Here is an 18705-nt window from a genome sequence, read left to right on the forward strand (position 1 = left end):
GAATCAAGGCAATTTAAATCATTGATTTACATTTTCAAAAATTCAATTTGTTATTTATATTATTTCCTAAATCAAAAGTGCATACTAATTGGTTGCTATAACCCTAGAAACATATTAATTTATCACCAGAGCACTGACCCTGAGCCATGAAGTCATCAAATAGGAGTGAAAAGCCATACAGATAAATCAGTGGATGATACCTGTGGCGATTTGCCAGTTCATGGCCCCCCACTACCAGCCCATAATGTAAGTACATGAACTACAGGTGACTGACAAAGATGTTCCCCCCAGAGTACTTTCTTTACGAAGATAAGAAGACTAAATGCAGCCAAAAGTCATAAGCATGTTATAAAGTTTTAAGAGTTTGCATTTAATTCAGGTTTTACTTAAAACAGGTTCTTTCTTTTTTCTTTTTTCTTTAAAAAAGGGTTTCTGCCTAGGAACCCACAATCATGGATACAACTGTCTGCTTAAAAGTAGCGGCCACACAACCAGGGTTGCTTTTGCTGACCCAGTAATGCAAGAAGCTGCATAGTTTATCAGGAATATCAAACCCCTGTTGTCTCCCATTCAAGCAAACCTTTACTATGGAGCGGAACCACTTATTTTGAACCTAATACTTCTTTTTCCCTCACAGCAGGAAACAAGAGTTCTTAATATGAAAGAGAAACATTAAATACTGCTCTTCCCTGCATCTTTACAGAGAATTCCCCCGTTTTGAAATTGCCTCGAAGGGGCAAAACTGATTAAGGAAACTGCTCCACTCCTGTCAAGACAAACTTTGCAAGGTTTTGAAACATTTGTGGGTTTTGAAACATATTCATTTTGTACCAAAAAGGCAAAGAACGTTCCCCTTAGAAAACACCTAACTGCTGCAAAGTTCCAGCCACCCAAAATAACTATTTTTTAGAAATATTGGGTATCACTTGCATTTTTCTCCAGGCACAGAAAAAGAACATCCCAAGTTTTCCGCAAAGAAAACAATTCAGCGACAAATCTGAAAAAATAGTATTTGCGGTATATGTTACATTAAAAATATTTTTATACTGTAAAGCAGCTGGAAGTTTTAAAGTGGCCTTCTATAAAATAAGACTATCAAAATAGTTCAGCAAGTTCTCCCTTTCCCATTTATCTGATACACCATCAAAGTTTATTTTAAAAACCTTCTCTGCATCGTAATTCTTGTAGCACTGCTGTATCACTGACCGGAGAACAAGGAGGCCGGATTCTCCATTGCAAGTATGTTCAAAAGTCTGATCTAAAGTACCAACTAGAAAAGCTTTGGTTCTTCCTATCTTCGCCCTGAGACATTTTGATAAGTTACACTATAAAAAGAAAACTGGACTGAGGCTAAGACAGGCTTCTCCGACCTGATGTCCTGGACTACAACCTCCAGCACGGCCAAACTGTTAAACATATAGTTTATACCAACTGTATTCCTGCTAATTTGTAACCACTGTTTAGCAAAGCATCCTTTGACTGTTTTTTTAAAAATGATATTGATTCCAATAACCATGTCTGCAAATAAAACAAAAATTGAACAAAGACAAGTGTGGGAACAGTGGGCACATGCATCAGTACAGAGATGCCATTGGTTCTGCTAACCGGCTTCTAGTCCAGGCTGCCTCCTCCCATATTTATTTACTGCATTTATATCCCACCTTTTTTCCTCCAAGGAACCCAAGGCGGTGTACAGAATTCTCCATTTTATCCTCACAACAACAACCCTGCGAGGCAGGTTCTGCTTAGAGTCTGCGATGGGCCCAAAGTCACCCAGTGAGCTGCTGTGGCCAAGTGGAGACTAGAACCCGGATCTCCTGACTCCCAGTCCAACACTCTAACCACTACACCACACTGGCTCTCACATATATACTTGCCTAAACCGTTAAGATCTTCTTCAGAGACCCTGCTTCAAGTGCCTCTACCGAATGAAGTGAGGCGGGTAACTACAGGGAGAAGGCCTTTTTGGTGGTGGCAACTAGTTATGGAGTAGCCCTTCTAGAGGGTGCCATCCTTGTGGCATTTTTGGCACCAGGTGAGCATTGGAAGCTGCCCCATAGTGAGTCAGCCCCTTGGTCCATCTAGCCTATGACTGTCGGCACTGACTGGCAGGAGCTCTCCAGGGTTTCAGGTAGGATTTTTTTCCAGTCCTACCTGGAGATGCCGGGTCTCGAACCTGGGACCTTTGGCACACAAAGCAGGGGCTCTACCATGGAGCAACAGCCCCTGAAAATGAAGATCCTCCTGTTCACCCAAGCCTTTTAAATAACTCATGTAGTCTCGGGCCTTTCATTTTTAAAGATTGTGGTTTTTCTTTTCATCCTGGTGCTGTCGTGAGTTTCGTTCCTTGTTTTACTTAAGCTGCTTTTGATTTTATGCTTACGTTGTGTTTAAACGGTTCTTACGTTTATTTCTTGTAAGGCACCCAGAGAAGTTTATGTTCTAGGACAGCATACAAATGCCGTAAAGTCAATCCATCAATCATTTATAGTCCCTGTCATGAACCTGGCCTAGAGTAGCAAACGGCTTTGGCAAGGAGAAAAGGATGTATGAGAAGAAATGTCTGGGAGCACTGCTGGATTAGACCTGAGAGGTACCTCTAAGGAGGACCCCAAGAAGGGTGTGAGAGAATGGCCATAGTGAGTGACATTCGGGAGACTTCATGCCAATCCAATCCATTGGGTCATCCCAAGTTCTATTACAAGAGAGGAGCACAAACTCCTATCCACGCTCTCCGTACCACACATAATCTCAAAACCTCTGTCCTACCCTCTTCCCATCCCACCCTCTCCATCTTTTTTTCTGAACTAAACATACACTGGTTTCCTGCCAAGAGAAGAGCAAATACACAAGACAGAGTCCGACTGCCCTAAAGATACTTGTGGCACAATGGCAGTTTTTGTCATCCGGGAATGAGCGGACATGTCAGGCCTCCGCAAAACAGAGGGATTTCATTCTACCGCACTTTAACAATGCACTTTAACAAAAAACTGCAGCTGTGGACTATGCCTCATGTAGTAATTTCATTAAAGTGACAACTTGTTGTATATTTCCACAGTGGGTTGTAATGCTGATGCAGGTACTTGTCGCCTGTTTAACAGTGTCTGCGGCAAACCCAGATGAACACCTGTGCTAATCTGAATTTATAATAATTCAACATTCCTTGCATAAAACCTGGTCAGAAAATTAACACAGGCTGGAGAGGTGTGGGAGATTCTTAGCGAGGAAAGATTTTGCAGCAGGTAGATGTGTTACAAGGTCCCCAGAACTAAATCCCGTAATTACTGCCTGTGGAAAACCTGAAAGTCAAGTATCTCTGGCCAAACCACAAGGACTTCTGCTTAGCTACAGACAAAATAGATAGTAATTCTGAGGAGACAATCTCACTTTGCAACAGCAAAAGGTAGGCAGTCACAGCAGCAGGAGAATGTTGCCTGGACATTTATTAAGGTCTTCTGACCACTTGCTTTCCAAAGAGCCAATGTAATCTTTTCTTTCTGGTGGGGGCTGACGGCTGAAACATGCTCCCCCCGTTTCCATGTGTGAATAAGGTTTGGGGTTTGCTGGCATTAGGGACTCAAGGGCATGGAATGATGTGCAACGAAGTTTATTCTGCCAGCCAGCTGTCAGGTATTTGTTTAAGTGGGCCTCACCCTGTCTTGCTTTATGAACGCAGACTTGTGGCGAAGAAACAGGAGCCTCGAAATCCAGCCATGTAATTTGTCGTGCAGAGCCGAGACACTCGCTTGTATCTGGCGAAGAGCGTATGGGCAAATCTTTCATTTTTCTTTCATTACCCCGGCATGTACTGTCACTTAATTTTTATGTATGCAATCCTTCCTGACAAATATGATCTGCTGCCGGGTAATTCGTTTGACGTTCATTCTGTTCCTTGCTCTAATTATGGCTTCCATTTCTGACACGGAGGCGTCTGTGCTGCCAGAGCCAAGAGTACACCTGTCAGACAAGTTGTGGTACTGCCTAATGCCCTTTTATGCCAGTCTGATGTTAGCAAATACAAAAAAAGGGGGGGGATTAGGTGAATCTATTTGCATAAGCCCTGTGCTCAATTCATGGGTCAGCAGCCTTAGATTTTAGAGTTCAGGATGGTTGCCAGGGCAACAGTGAAATATATATATATATATATCTCCAATATTGCAAGCAGAACCACTCTGCATATGCATTTCCTATCGCCTCTTATCACAATGCAGATTTCCAGATTAGCCTGAACCTGCAAAATTGTGGGGGAAAGTCAAATCGTAACTGGCCTTAAGACAGGTAGGATGTCAAGGTGTTGTTTTGATTTTCAAACGAAATATTCCTCTTGATGCAGAACTACCGACTTGAGTTTTGCGCAAGACTGACCTTGGGTTCCTTTGGCATTCCAAGGGTCTTTGGTGGCTTTGCAGCCTAGAGGCTGGTTCTCAAGAGGAAAAGGCAGCATCGCCGCTGACATGGGAAGAGAGCAGCTCTGACAAATTCTCCATTAGAAGTCCTGACGCTGGTCACTGGGCTTCTACATGACTGCCAACTACTTTGTAAGTGCAGCAGTCAAAGGGGATGAAAGCAAAGAGCTGGACATGACCCTACGTTTGCCCAAACTTGATGCAAATTCAAATTGCCATCAATGAGATGGCTTCTTCTTTGGTGTGCCCCAGTCTGCCCTACAAACTCAGCAGTAAAACAGCATGCTGGGCTGACCATTTTCTGTGGAGTTTACAAGAACTGAAGAACACCTCTCGCCTCCCATGGTATCAGAACAGCAGCCAGTCTCGGGACATCAAGCATTCTCAGAAACACCTAAGTTCGATACTGGCAAATTAAATGACACAAATAAGGAAGGCTAAATGGGCATCTTGTGAATTAGATACCGAGAGCCAAAAGGGAAAGGTGCATTGGTCCCTCCTGTGAAGGCCTTCAATGCAACACAGCTAGATGTTTTGAACACAGGTAATATCAGGTGTCAAGGAGATCATACTCTCCTACTTCAAAAGGGGGACACAATCAAAGTTCGACTGATATTTAAGGAAATGTATAGTCCGCCCCATTCCTGAAGTTTAGGGGAGGGTAACCGAAGGAACGAATGAATGAATGAATGAATAAATAAATAAATAAATACGAAAGAAAAATGGAATAAAAAGGGCCACGGAAGTCTCAACCTGTCCTGGCTTCACACTGATTCCCAAAGGCTGGCCCATTGGCCCACAGGACTCTGGCTGGGCCTTTGGTGAGCTTGAAGCAGGAGATCGTTTCATAATGAGAGGAAGGCGCAATCTGCCTTTGTGCCCTTACTTGCCTGAACATGGCACATGTATGGGTTCATTCAGTGGTGAGGGATTTGGGAGCAGGTGGGCTCAAAATAGTAAATGCTTGATGTCAATAACTTAATACTTCTAAATCTGTAAAAGATAAATCAATTGGATACCTCCACACTAATGCATAAAATGTTTACATAAAGTAGTCACATTTCTGATTTACATCCCATCTCCATTAATACCTGAGACAGCAGCTTCTCCCCTACCAACCTGCCCGGTCAGTGAGGTCACCCGAGGACCTGCTCCTGGTGGTTCCACATGGACCTTTGGCCTGACTGCAGTCCACCAGGAGAAGAGCCTTTAGTGTGGTGGCCCCTCCTCTTTGGAACTCCCTGCCCTTGGAGGTCAGGCAGGTGGCAACACTATGCTGCCTCCTGAAAACAACTGTATTTTAGATATGGAGCAATATATTGTAAATAAAATAAATAAATAAAATTGTAAATAAAATCAAAAAGACTTACAACCTTACAATCAAAAAGGCTAACAGCCTGGAGATCTTCAGCTATTGGGCGGTATAAAAATGCAGTAAATAAATAAATAAACCTGTCTAGACTCAAATCTGATGTGTGCAGAGGATTTACTCAGAATAATTTAACAATTGTTCTTAAACTGCCTAGAGTGTCACATAAACAAAGAAAAAGCCACCACAGAAAGATGTTAGAACCGAACCTTCCTCCTTGCTACAGCCAAAAGGCCTTCCCGAGGCACGTCCAAACAGGGCTGCCACGTTGCTCGTAGCACGCCAAGTGTCCTATGTCTGTTCTGTGACTTCAGAATCCTACACAAGCAGATGGCAAGGATTCCTCCTCAGGGGAAGTTACAAGGAGTTTTGCTGACTAGCTCCAAGGCAGAGAAAGCCAACTGTGCTCAAATATGTTCTTTCCATTGTCACTGTAGCAGGTCTGACAAACATCCAGAAGGAAATTTCCTAGGCAGCATCAGACCATTCAGTGATGGGAGTTATTTCTTTGAGTTGCCTGACTTGGTGACTTAGGTTTTCATTCTACAGAAATGAATTAAATATTATCCACTCAGCTGCATATTAGAACTGAACGTTAAAATTTTATTTTATACAAGAGTGAGCAATATAGATCTAAACTGATTTTCTAAAATTGATGGGGGTGGATAGGCTGGGAATTGTAAAACAATATTTAGGTGGAAGGGGCAGGGGACTATTTCTTGCCTTGGGCCTGTGAAATACTTCTGTAGAATGGCAAACGGCAATTTTTAAAGAGCACCTCAAACCGTTCCCAGGACACAGTAGTGCTAATACTGGCGTTCTGGAGTTTCCAAGATCACAAGCTGCAGCTCCAAGTCACACGTACAGAACTCCAGGCTCTATTCTGTCTCTATAGCACTTTTTGCGTGTGCTCTGTCCCAGTTAGTACTGGCTCTATTCATTGGAGAAGACTCGCTCTCCCTAGTTTTCCCCACAGCACTGTTCCACCATCCTTGTGAATTTTGTCTAGTTCAGCGAACACTTTAGCTGAGTAAGGGTTCAGAGAGAGTGGCATGCCGCTTATGGATTAAATGAGTCCTTCGAATTCCTAGGTCTACATTCAAAACTGCACAGCAACCCCCACCCCGAGATGAAAGAGCCCTGAGCAGGTTGGTCTCTCGTGGACGACAGCAACGAGAACACACAGGCATGCACCTCTGGAAACCCATGCCAAGAAAATGCACTGAATATTGATTCTTAATGCCAGGGCAAGCAACCCAACATCTTGGACTTGGCTCATAACTTAGAGGTCTTCAACTTCTACCAATGGCAGTAGACCAGCTCCAGGAAAGACCTTAGTGCGGCATAACCAGAAACGCAGAAGAGCTCCCAGTCAACCCAGAAGCTGCAGTGCAAGAGACCCCCCTCCCCACCACCCCACGTTTCCATGACCCTGAAAGCAAAAATCTATCTTTAAAGCATTTAGGTTGAGAAACCAAACACTATGTAAGGTAAGTATCAGAAACAACTGTATCACCCATCACGAACATTAGACACAGTGACCTGGTTCGTACGTAATGGCTAAGTATGGGTTAGATAACCCATAGTTAGCAGGGGCTGCACCAAAGCAAGTGAGCTGCCTCCCATGCGCTCGTCGCTTCTGCTTTATTTATTTATTTATTATTTATTCAGAGTATTTTTATCCCGCACCTCAGCCAAAAGGCTCTCGGAGCGGCTTACAATTTATCAATAAAGAAGACAGTCCCTACCCTCAGGCTTACATTCTAAAAAAGACAAGACACACAAGGGAAAGTGGATGGGGAGGGAAGAGAAAGAAAATAAGAAATTAGGGAGACTGTTTAGGCTGGTGGGAAGACCTTGCTCCGTCCTCTCATCTCCCAATGGAGGGGCAAACCAACAGCTCCTTCTTCTTCCCCACAGGGTGAAGATGTTAGCCCTGGGGGGCGGGGTCCAACCAAAGCAGGCTCCGATGGTCCCTGCCTGCTCCAGTCTCCTTCGCATCTTCTAAGCTTTACGTCCAACCTTGAAACCCACGCTTCGTTGTCACAGCAACATTCCTCAGTTGTTTTCAAAGCTGGATGTAAAAGCGACGAGCACATGCAAGGCAGCGTACTCGTTCCTGCTCTACCCTGGCAAGTCATGAATTGCTGTTATGTGCAAAATGGGTTAGTACCTAACTTAAAGGAACCCTCATCAGAGGGAAAAAAAACCCTTCATATAAATCTTTTTTTTTTTAACTATCAACAAAAGCCAGACCAACAGCACTGCAAGCTTGGGGGCAGGGGAGCGGGGAGACCCAGCAGCTCTGTGCCTCCTCCAAACAGAATGGCAAACCAGATGGCAAAAGAGCAAGTGTTGTGTAGGCAACAAGCAACAGGCTGCCGTCACCTTGACCAAAAGACTTTTGGGGAATAGTTGGTTACTTTCCTGCAAGTCCAGATATGATAGTTCTAAGTATTTTGAGGGGTGCGGCTTGAAGCAAATGAACCTTGGACAAAAAGGCAAACTGTAGTAAACCGCAGAAGGGCGTCCTCAAGACTGTCTTCTAAGAACAGCTCCAGAACGTAAATGAAGAGCACAACCAAATATGCTAAGCAACAGTACCACAATATAGGAAGAAGGGGAGGTCCTCCTTTTTGAATCTTCATAGCAATTAATCCATCCATCTTCTAAACACTACTTCAGATCTCATAAATTGCTACTCAGGGTAGAAAGTAATACATATTTGGCCAACAGGGATGTTGCAGAAAAGTACCTTGCGCATTTTAGCTGGTGAACAAAGAAATAGGGGATGTAATCACTAATGGATTAAAAATAGCAACTATTGTGTGACCAAGAGACCTTGGGCTGAATTGGGTGAGGGCTACTGTGGCAGCTAGAGAAGCAGCACCTTGGATATAATTTCACCAACCTTACCTAAGGAATGTGCGGCAGTGGTTTTAGAGCTAAAGAAGCGGCCCAGTCCAAGATCTCCCAGCTTCACAACTCCAGTGGCTGTTATAAACACATTGGCTGGTTTTATGTCTGGAAGACAGAAGAGAGAGAAAGAAAGTCAAATCCACAAAACAGCTTTCTGGCTCGAACAGACCGCAGCCTTCTCCTCCCCAAGGGTGGAGCAATCACACCTCACCCATAAACTGGATTTCCTAAGACATGGCATTGAGCCTTTTTAAAAGAGGCATTTCTTGGCATATTTTACATACCAGCGAAAGGGATGTTTATGGGGAAGGATAAACACCTTTCCCTCAATGCACACAAATCAAAGGTTTCGAGTCTGGCTTGAAACAGCACAATGGTACGATGTGCTGTTATACTTTTTCTAAAGTCTTTTTAACATTTTGGAAAAGCAGAAATAAATGTACTTAAAATAATAACATTCATAATATTATTTTCATTAATAACAATATTTTATCTTCATCCCTATCATTTGATTATAATTAAAACCATTTGAGGCCATCAGTGAGGGAGGAAGCAGCAGCCAGGCACCTCTCCACCGTGCCTGGGTCCAGCTCCAGCTGAGAGCCCCCTCCCTCCTGCTACCAACTGTCTCTGGAGAGGCCACCAGTGAGGGAGGAAGCAGCAGCCAGGCCCCTCTCCACCGTGCCTGGGTCCAGCTCCAGCTGAGAGCCCCCTCCCTCCTGCTACCAACTGTCTCTGGAGAGGCCACCAGTGAGGGAGGAAGCAGCAGCCAGGCCCCTCTCCACCGTGCCTGGGTCCAGCTCCAGCTGAGAGCCCCCTCCCTCCTGCTGCCAACTGTAACTGCTGAACTTTCCAACTAAGATTGTAGTGCCTGAGTTTGCTTTCCTTTCCCCCCTCCTCCTCCTCCTCCCTCCCAATCCCCTTTCCTTTTGTGTCATGTCTTTTAGATTGTAAGCCTGTGGGCAGGGACTGTCAAGAAATACTTTTGTAAGCCGCTGTGAGAGCCTTTTTTGGCTGAATGGCGGCATAAAAATCCTTAAATAAATATTTTTTTAAAAAAAACAACCTCTTAAATTTAAGGAACAACGGTATGGTATGTTGGTGAGGATGGCAGAGCCAGGAGGGAGTGTCGGAAGTGACTCTCTAGGGCCACTTGTCCATCTGTGAAACAGGAGAAGAAATAACAGCCTGCCTGAGACTGTACTCTGCTGTTCACAGCGGAAAGCTTTTTGGATACAGGCTGATGAAAAAGCAGCAATGCACAAGGAAGAGCAGGATAGGAACTGGATTCAGCAAAAACATTTGCCACACCATGAGGATGATACATTTGGGAACAGCGGCAGGGCAAGAAACTGCTCTGTTGTTGCACACTGGTGCTCTCCCAAAGCGTCCATCTTTCAAAACACTGGCTGTGCGTTTGGGGGGGGGGATCAGGTGTGGGATTGACCCAAAGGCCCGAGTTGCCAAATGTGTCTTAAGGCATGGAAAGGTGCCCACTGTTTAGCATTCAAGGGGCTCGCTGGTCTCAGTATTGTGTCCTAATGGCTGCTGTGGCCCAAGTTCTACCAAATCTCAGGGACGGCAACTGGAGTCAGCTCATCTTCATAATCCTCCTGAACAGCTCAGGCTAATGCTTTACAGCCAGGCATCAGGCACAAGGAGAAATCCATCTTGCGAGCTCCACTGTCTCTAAACACACACTGGCTGAACATCAGCATAATTGTTTTTGAATGCAGGCGCTTACTAATTGGAACATTATACTATTATTCAGCGAAAAGAGACTGAATTAATGTTACCTCTGTGCATCACCCTGCGGGAGTGCATGTGTTCAATCGCACTGCACAACTGCACAAAGTATTTCCAAACCGTTCTTTCTGGGATTAGCCGCTTCTGCTTTTTAAAATACTGTGGAGAGAAAAAAACACACAAGATGAACAAAATCGCGATCTCTCTCTCCCTCTCCCTCCCGCCTTCCGTCATGGTTAATGTGTTCATCAGCTGCCACCTTAACTGATGTCCTCAAGACCACGAGGAGGAGTTCAGCTTCTGCTTTACATTTAACTCCTTGCCTGTGTGTGTGTGCGTGTGTATTTCCAATGCAATTCCCTAATTAACAGCATTATGGAAAATATGCTTAAATAGGTTTGACATTTTTGAATGGACACCAATTATAATTAGCATTAATCTCGTTAATTATCTTGCAGAACATATTTAATGCCTCAAAACAACAAATGTCTGGAGTGCTTTGCCTTAAGAAACAAAAGGATTTTCTTTTTTAAAAACAGCAACAACAACAACACACATCTTGAAGATGTTCATCATCCTTATCAACGTAACAAAAGAATCCTGTTTTTATCAAGTAACCAAGCCATTAGACGAAGACATTGAACTAACCAAGCTATTTCTCTCTTTAGCGACTAACCTGGGCATTTATGAAGTAACCAAGTAATTACACTACTGCAGCTTTCCCCAACCTGGTGCCCCTCAGATGATTTGGACTTCAACTCCCATAAGCCCTGGCCATTGGGCATGCTGTCGGTAGTTTATGGGAGTTAAGAGTCCAAAATACGTGGAAGGTTTGAGTAGAGGCTCATTCCTCTAGTACTGGATATATGGCAGCATTTTTATCGTTGTCCGTACATGGGTAGGAGGCCCCAGAAAGTTTGATACCGTAAAAACAGACATGTTGCATGTTTTCGTGGAGTAAAGTGCCTGTGGAATGATGTGGACTGTAATAACCAAGGCTGGGTGTGTCTGTCCCCAATTGCCTTAAACAACCTGAAATTATACAAGTAATCCCAAATTCTGTAGACAGAATTACGCAAATTCAGACTAATTCTGCCTAATTTCTAAAGTATTCTGTTTGCCATATACTGTACTTCTAGGGACTTGGCATTCTGACAATGAGGGTTGAGCAGGTTCAATGGGGAGGAAACAAGAGCAACAATTATTATTATTATTATTATTATTATTATTATTATTATTATTATTATTATTATTACCCGCGTCTCCCACTGTAGCTCTGGGGGTGGTGCAAAGCAGGCTTCTGAATCCAGCCCCACTTCTACCTTCTGCGCTCCAGAGTTCAGCCACTGCCCAAATCTTTCCTCCACACAAGCATGTTAGCAACTGGCTTTAAAAACAGAACTTGAGACTCTGGAGGTGCCAAGACTTGCCCAATATGAATTCCCCTGGAACCATTCATCCGCTTTCACCACCATTTCAGAATATCCCCCTCTAGCACCCGGGGGGGTGGGGAGCAGAATAACGAATGTCAGGTGATGGATGCTCTTTATGGGTGCTCTTTCTAAGATGGATGCTCTTAGGAAACCATCTATTCAGTCCTCCTATCTCAGGGACCAAGGCCATTTAATCAATCCAGCCAAAGCCTTAAGCTGCATCCGAAGATACATCATTTTAGACCCTGAAGAGCTGCTGCCATCAAAACCTAAGAAGAGCCCTGCTGAATCAGGCCAAGGTCCATCTAATCCAGCAATCCGTTCATGCAGAGGCCAACCAGATGTTGACCAGGGAACCACAAGCAGGATATGGGTGCAAAAGCACCCTCCCATCCATGTTCCCCAGCAACTGGTGCAGACAGGTTTGCTGCATCTCATATTGTCAGTGAAAACAATACTGAGGTAGAAGGACTACAAGATGGGGGACACTTGGCTCAGCAATACTACAAGCGAGAAGGATCTTCGAATTGTTGTAGATCACAAGCTGAAGTACTGGTTCCCCTCTATTCGACACTGGTTAGGCCTCATCTTGTGTACTGTGTCCAGTTCTGGGCACCACACTTCCAAGAAGGACACAGACAAGCTAGAGGGGGTTCAGAGGAGGGCAACAAGGATGATCAGGGGTCTGAAAACAAAGCCCTTTAAGGAGAGACTGAAGGAACTGGGCATGTTTAGCCTGAAGAAGAGAAGATTGAGGGGAGACATGACAGCACTCTTCAAGGACTTAAAAGGTTGTTACACACAGGAAGGCCAGGATTTCTTCTCAATCATCCCAGAGTGCAGGACACGGAGTAATGGGCTCAAGTGACAGGAAGCCAGATTCCGGCTGGACATCAGGAAAAACTTCCTGACTGTTAGAACAGTATGACAATGGAACCAATAACCTAGAAGATCATGGGGTCTCCCACACTAGAGGCCATCAAGCGGCAGCTGGACAGCCATCTGTCAGGTATGCTTTAAGGTGGATTCCTTGCATTGAGTGAGGGTTGGACTCAGTGGCTTTATAGGCCCCTTCCAACTCTACTGTTCTATGATTCTATGACTCATGGTCTGGCTCAGTATAAGGCAGCTTCCTCTATTCCTATGAGCTGAATTCCACAGCACACAAAAGACATGGTGTCCCTGTTTGCAGGGAGGTCCTGGGGCTCAATTCCCAAGGCAGGAAGGAATGATTGAGAAGGCTTTTTCAGTTCACTTCTAGCCTCATATGACAGATGCATGCTGGATCCGTGCCTCTGCCTGGTGTTTGTCCACCAAGCCATGAGACTTGCTTCCTGCTCCAGAATTCTGGGATAGAATCCTAATTCTGAGCCATCATCACCATGGAATGACAGGTGTCTTCCTCTGCTTGACCCTCCAACATGCCATACATGCCCTTCCTCCTTTCCTCTCTAGAGCAGCAGCCCTGTATTCCTGTTACCATTACATACGGGAGCCCCACTAGCTGTGGTTATTCACTGGATGTTTATTTTAGGTTAGTTCTAAACTGTGCCCTTTCTTTTTGGGCAATGATCCGGTACTTTGTATTTTGGGGACATGTGCCCCCATCTCCACTTGACACCCATTTTCATGTTAAACCACAACACCATTTCGCTATTTTCATTTGTGTCTGAGAAACGAAATGAAAACAGAATACATTTAGAAAACATTCCACCATGCACACTGCAGCGAAGAGGCCCAGCTACTCCTGTGACTTCTGTGCCACGCTTTCCTGGGGCTCATCCATCTTGAGCAGAGACTCTCCTCCCTTTGAGTCATAAACAGGGGAAGGGTATTATAGTGGGATACCTCGCCCACATTTCAAACCAAGCCCAGTGTGTGAATGGTAGCGGAACGGCATTATTTACCCGATAATACTAGCTTCATTCTTCTTGAAGTATTTAGGGGAGGAGACGCAAGGCCACAATTAGCAATCTTCTTAAATGTCATGTCCAATAAGATTTTCTTGACATTTAACAGAAAGCCAAAATTCTCCAGTGGGTTGTACTGCTAGCAACCCTCAGTTACATCAGCTTTATAATGCTCATAAATAATGCCGGCGACAGAGGCCTGGCAAAGACGGAGCCTGGGTGCCGCATGTGTGCACATGCATGTGGTTTTTAAGCCCCTTCTGAGCATTGCTAACGCCATTCTCACTTTCTCTGAAGACACAGTAAAAGCATGAGAAGGTGGTGGTGTTGCCCAACAACTCTGGGCATGTCTACACCAGCCCTATATCCCGGGATCGTCCCGGGATCATTCCTGTGCATCCAAATGACACACAGGGGATCCCGGGAGCAGGCAGGGATGATCCCTCCATTTTCCTGGGATAACCCTTGGGTGTAGAAAGGGAGTTTGTGTCTCAGTACTTGGGATTCTGTTTTAATGCTTAAAAAACCCTGTTCAACCACAGTAACAGGATCTTGCACTGTAAAAGCTGAAGAGGGGAGCAGACATCAGGGCACAGACAGTAGGGATGCATCAGGGGCCACCCGTAAGTATTTCTCCTTGTATGTTCACAGTCATACATCTCTCCTTTAAACATGGGATTGTTCACCAGAACGAAAACACCTGGTGGACGCACAAGGAACGCACAAACCATGTAGAGACATGAAGCCACGGGAAGTTCTTGCGATGACTGAGAACCACAACACTGCAAGGAGCTCAGGGTCAGCTGATAAACATAAGGAGCCCATTATGCTATTAACTAAATTAGCTCGCTCTCTTTTTCGTTCCTGTTCATACTGAAATTCCTTTACACATACCAATGTTCTGTGAATTGTCCAACTTAATCCCTTCCCAAACTGCAAAATGTTCTAAAGTATCACGTCCTGAAGTTATGAGCAGACAAACTCAGCTTTGTTCCCTTAATGGAAGAACCTATTGCAGCCTTCGCCATTCTGATAGTGCCTTCCAGATGTGTTGGACTACAAATGACTTCTGGGGATAATGGGATCTGTAGTCCAACACATCTGGAGGGCACCAGGTTGAGGATGTCTGCTTAATAACCTGCCTGCCTCTTCGAAGCCCAAGTTTGAAACAAGGCCACTGCCTTGCTGGAGACTGCACCACCACAACCCGAGAAAGAGAGAGACCAGCACTTTCACACAGTACAAACACTGCTTTTTTAAAAAGCAATGAAAAGCCAGAGTTATTTAGATTTTTAGGTCAGACCATCTGAGGGGCTTGGGGTGGATCATAGTAAGAAAACATAAACCTTTGGGCTCACTCTGACCACTAAGAGCCAGTCGAAGGAGAGTTGTACGGCACTGCAGCCTTTCGTATGGGCAGCTCACTAGCCTGTGAAAGTGGCAGAGGGGACTGGGGGAACAGCAGCGTATTTGGAATCAATACGTGCCTCAACACGATCAGAGTCCTGAGAAATGCTCTCTAAACTCTCACACAGCCATTTCTAATCCACGCGATTTCCAAGGGCCCATATTCCAACTCCTTATCTCCTTGATAGACTTTCCTTCTGGGAGACGGAAACAAATTTTAAACTGGTGGAGCTGTTTTGTTCAATCATTCTGTGAAGGCTAATAAAAGTCCGTGCACATTTTGCTATTGTGATTTTAAATAGAGCTTTGAATGCTTACCCCCACCCTCAGTTCCTGGAGGACAAGGCTACCAATGGCTACTAGCCCTGATGGCTACGTGCCACCTCCAGTATCTGAGGCAGTAAGCCTGTGGGCACCAGTTGCTGGAGAACACGGGTGGAAGGGGGCTGTTGCACCATGTCCTGCTCTGTTGGTCCCTGGTCGACAGCTGGCTGGCCACTGTGTGAACAGAGTGCTGGACTAGATGGACCCTCGGTCTGATCCAGCAGGGCTCTTCTTATGTTCTCATGTTCTTACATAGGGATGGGACATTACGTTTCTGCCACTGACTGCATTAGCACCAGCATAGCTCTAAGAGCAAAAACCAGGGTTTCCTCAGCACCTGTAAAGGCAACTTGTACCTGGCAACAAAGAGGTGGCGAGCTTTCTAAAATGATCATTTACGATACTTTCAGATCAGTGGTGGAAAAACAGGGGGGGAATGGGAGGCCACATCTGTTCTCACAGGGGATGCCTGTCTCCAGATTAACATGTCAAAAGATCTATTAAAAACCAGGTGATAACAGCTGAGCTAAAGCAACCTCCACCATACAAGAATTCCTGGGAACACCATAAGGAAAGAAGGCTCCTCTGAAATATCAGGCCTAAACCTAAGGAGGCAAAGAAGGTCAAGAGGCTGTTAAGAAAAGCTTTTAGTAGCTGCCTCGCAATGAAGAAGTGCCTGTCAACTGAAGATCAGCACACAAAACGTTACTTGGCTACTTGGTCTACGATAGCAAGCGCCTTTCGCAGAGGGATATGGTATTTTCAATAGCCCCGAGTAATAAGATCACAGTAAATTTTGCCTCTGACCCAGGGAAGGAAAATACAAAGCCCCTGGCTGCTCTGGGCCTCTCATCAGAAATGGAGCATTTTTCTACTTGCTTTCGTTATAAACTAAATGTAGCATTCTGTATGGTAGGCTTGTAGAAAAGCCCACAACAGTTTCTTGCTTGCGTTTTTTTTTTTACTAGCCTGTAAGTGGCTAGAAGCCTGCAGTTCCATGCTAGCCCCAGCAGCAAAAAACACCCCATTCCATGGCAAGCATGGGAACACAGCATACTAGCCTCAGCAAGTAAAAAAACACCCTCTCCCTTCTAGCACACAGACTGCCAAAGGACGGACAGGCGTCCCTTTCTCCACAGCCAGAATTGAAACCAAGGAGACTGGTGGAAGATGGATGCAGAGATGAATTCTTTCTCTGTCAGCCCACTCACTCGCCTCTACGGAATTCCATACACTCCTGCATGGCAATCTTTGTCACCCATCACTACTGGCTGAGACGCTGTACAGTGTTTATCACATCTAAGGCCTTATTTTCCCTGTACCCTGGGTTTACATTTTGATATTTTTATCAAACGATGACACTCAGCTTCAGGAGTCTGTTTTGCAAGCACCCTCAACTCCCTCTCCATTGAAGAATAATTTTGGAACTTCAAGAATGAGGTCCTTACCTTAATCATCTGAGAGAGGTCACCTGCATCTGCCAGTTCCAGTACGATGTTAAGTTCGTTGTCTTCAATAAACGAATCCAAATACTTGATTATGTTGGGGTGGTTCAATTGCTGCAAATACACAGGGCAAAACACATGACCAAGGCATAAACGTGCTGAATACTAAGCTGCAATAACGGCTCAAAAATATGCAGATACCAAAGCAGGAAAGAGGTGACACTTTTCCCAGTAAAAGTGTCATCAATTACCACAAAGTAAGGGAAAGCCTTTTCTCTCTGGTATTCTGAGAAGGAAGACCTGGGCTTCTATGTTGGTATCTTTATTTTACTTCGGCAAAGTACCAAATGATGATTCAAGACACTGTTTTGAGGGCGCCCTTGACTCCCTCTCCGCGTTTAAGAATAACACTGAAATCTGCAGAGTTAACTCTGCAACAGACCCCTGATGCACAGCTCTGGTTAAGTCAGAAGTGAGGAGTCCAACAGAGATTCCGGAGTGCCTTTACTTCCTCAAGGAAAAAGAGAGTTCGCTATTTTACTAGGAATCTTACTTCCCTCCATGTTGTATTTTAAAAAAAAACACGTTTGGGATTCTAGACTTTGCATAATCAAAAATAATATTCCAAGTTCATTTTCAATATTAGGGAAACCATCCCCACTCATACCACATGCAAACTAATGTTACGCATTCCTGAAATGTGTCAAAGCCTCTGTCTATTACACACAGGATAGACTGCTTTCTAAATGCCCATCTTTGAACCATCTGATTGGAACATGTGCTTAGTTGTTGTTGTTTTTAACCTCTCTTTCTATGAATATTTTCCTGTATTGATAAATAGCGATATTTTCCAGGAAACAAAACTGCATGCTTATCGCACACAAAATGTGGGACGCTGCCTACTTGCTCTAACTATTAAAATGCACCATCACTGGCCTCATACAACCGCAGGGGCAAAAGACCATATGTATTTAAATGGTTCTATTGGTGGTGCAACTGTGATAGTATATTTTTTAGGAGAAAAGAGACAGTTTCTCCTTTCAGGCTGCATCTCTCTCCCCTCGTGCTTGCCTAAAATCCAATAGAAGTAAATTGGGGGAAGAGTGCAGCAGGAAGGAAAATGTGCCACTGCATCTGGCAGGCAGTTGCGGCTTAGACATGGCTGTTTCATGGGTTACCGAGTCTACATAAATGCCTTTATGATCAATCAGGTTAATCACTCATTTCTGCATGCACGCTGGAGGAGAGATGCCTCTTCCATGCTGCCTGGATACTTACTTCCATTAATGCTAATGGAGCTCCTGTGTGGGCACTGGAAGACTCAAGGTCAAAAGCCTGAGATTTAGGGGAGAAACTCCATAGTTAAAGTGGTGTTTCCCACAAGGATTGGAGCCTTTTAGATCAGCAAGGTCAGAGCTTGTGCACAATGCAAAAAGTGTATGATACACCATGCGTGAGGTGTCTAGATACAGTTTTTATTTCTGTAAGTTGCCTTCAGTGTTCTTCACCACAGAAAAAGGAATTAAGTGTTATTGAATGATAAAATCTGCAACACCACATCTACACTGAAGATGACAAACAGCCCTCTATGGAATGTGGAACGATACAGAATACAACAAACTGTAGGTTTAATGTGTGTGTGTGGGGGGGGGGTAGTCCCCTGTAGTTCTAATTTTGTATTTCAGTTGCTGTAAGTTGCAAAATCAATCTTTTACCGTATAAGATGAGGAAATACAGCTGCATGTG

The 18705-nt window shown here is 44.5% G+C and overlaps 1 protein-coding gene across 2 annotated transcripts in view; it reads right to left on the reverse strand.

The window, feature by feature from the left end:
* NEK6 (NIMA related kinase 6) overlaps positions 1-18705 on the reverse strand; it is an 82523-nt gene that overhangs the window by 15375 nt on the left and 48443 nt on the right. For both annotated transcript variants that reach the window (XM_063144621.1, XM_063144619.1), the window contains exons 5-7: positions 16963-17073; positions 10491-10599; positions 8692-8799 (exon numbers count right to left, since the gene is read on the reverse strand). In XM_063144621.1, the coding sequence (XP_063000691.1) occupies positions 8692-8799; positions 10491-10599; positions 16963-17073 (328 nt within the window). The remainder of the gene's footprint in view (positions 1-8691; positions 8800-10490; positions 10600-16962; positions 17074-18705) is intronic.

Source organism: Elgaria multicarinata, chromosome 19 (assembly GCF_023053635.1).
Source record: "Elgaria multicarinata webbii isolate HBS135686 ecotype San Diego chromosome 19, rElgMul1.1.pri, whole genome shotgun sequence".
In the NCBI taxonomy this organism is placed as follows: domain Eukaryota; kingdom Metazoa; phylum Chordata; class Lepidosauria; order Squamata; family Anguidae; genus Elgaria; species Elgaria multicarinata.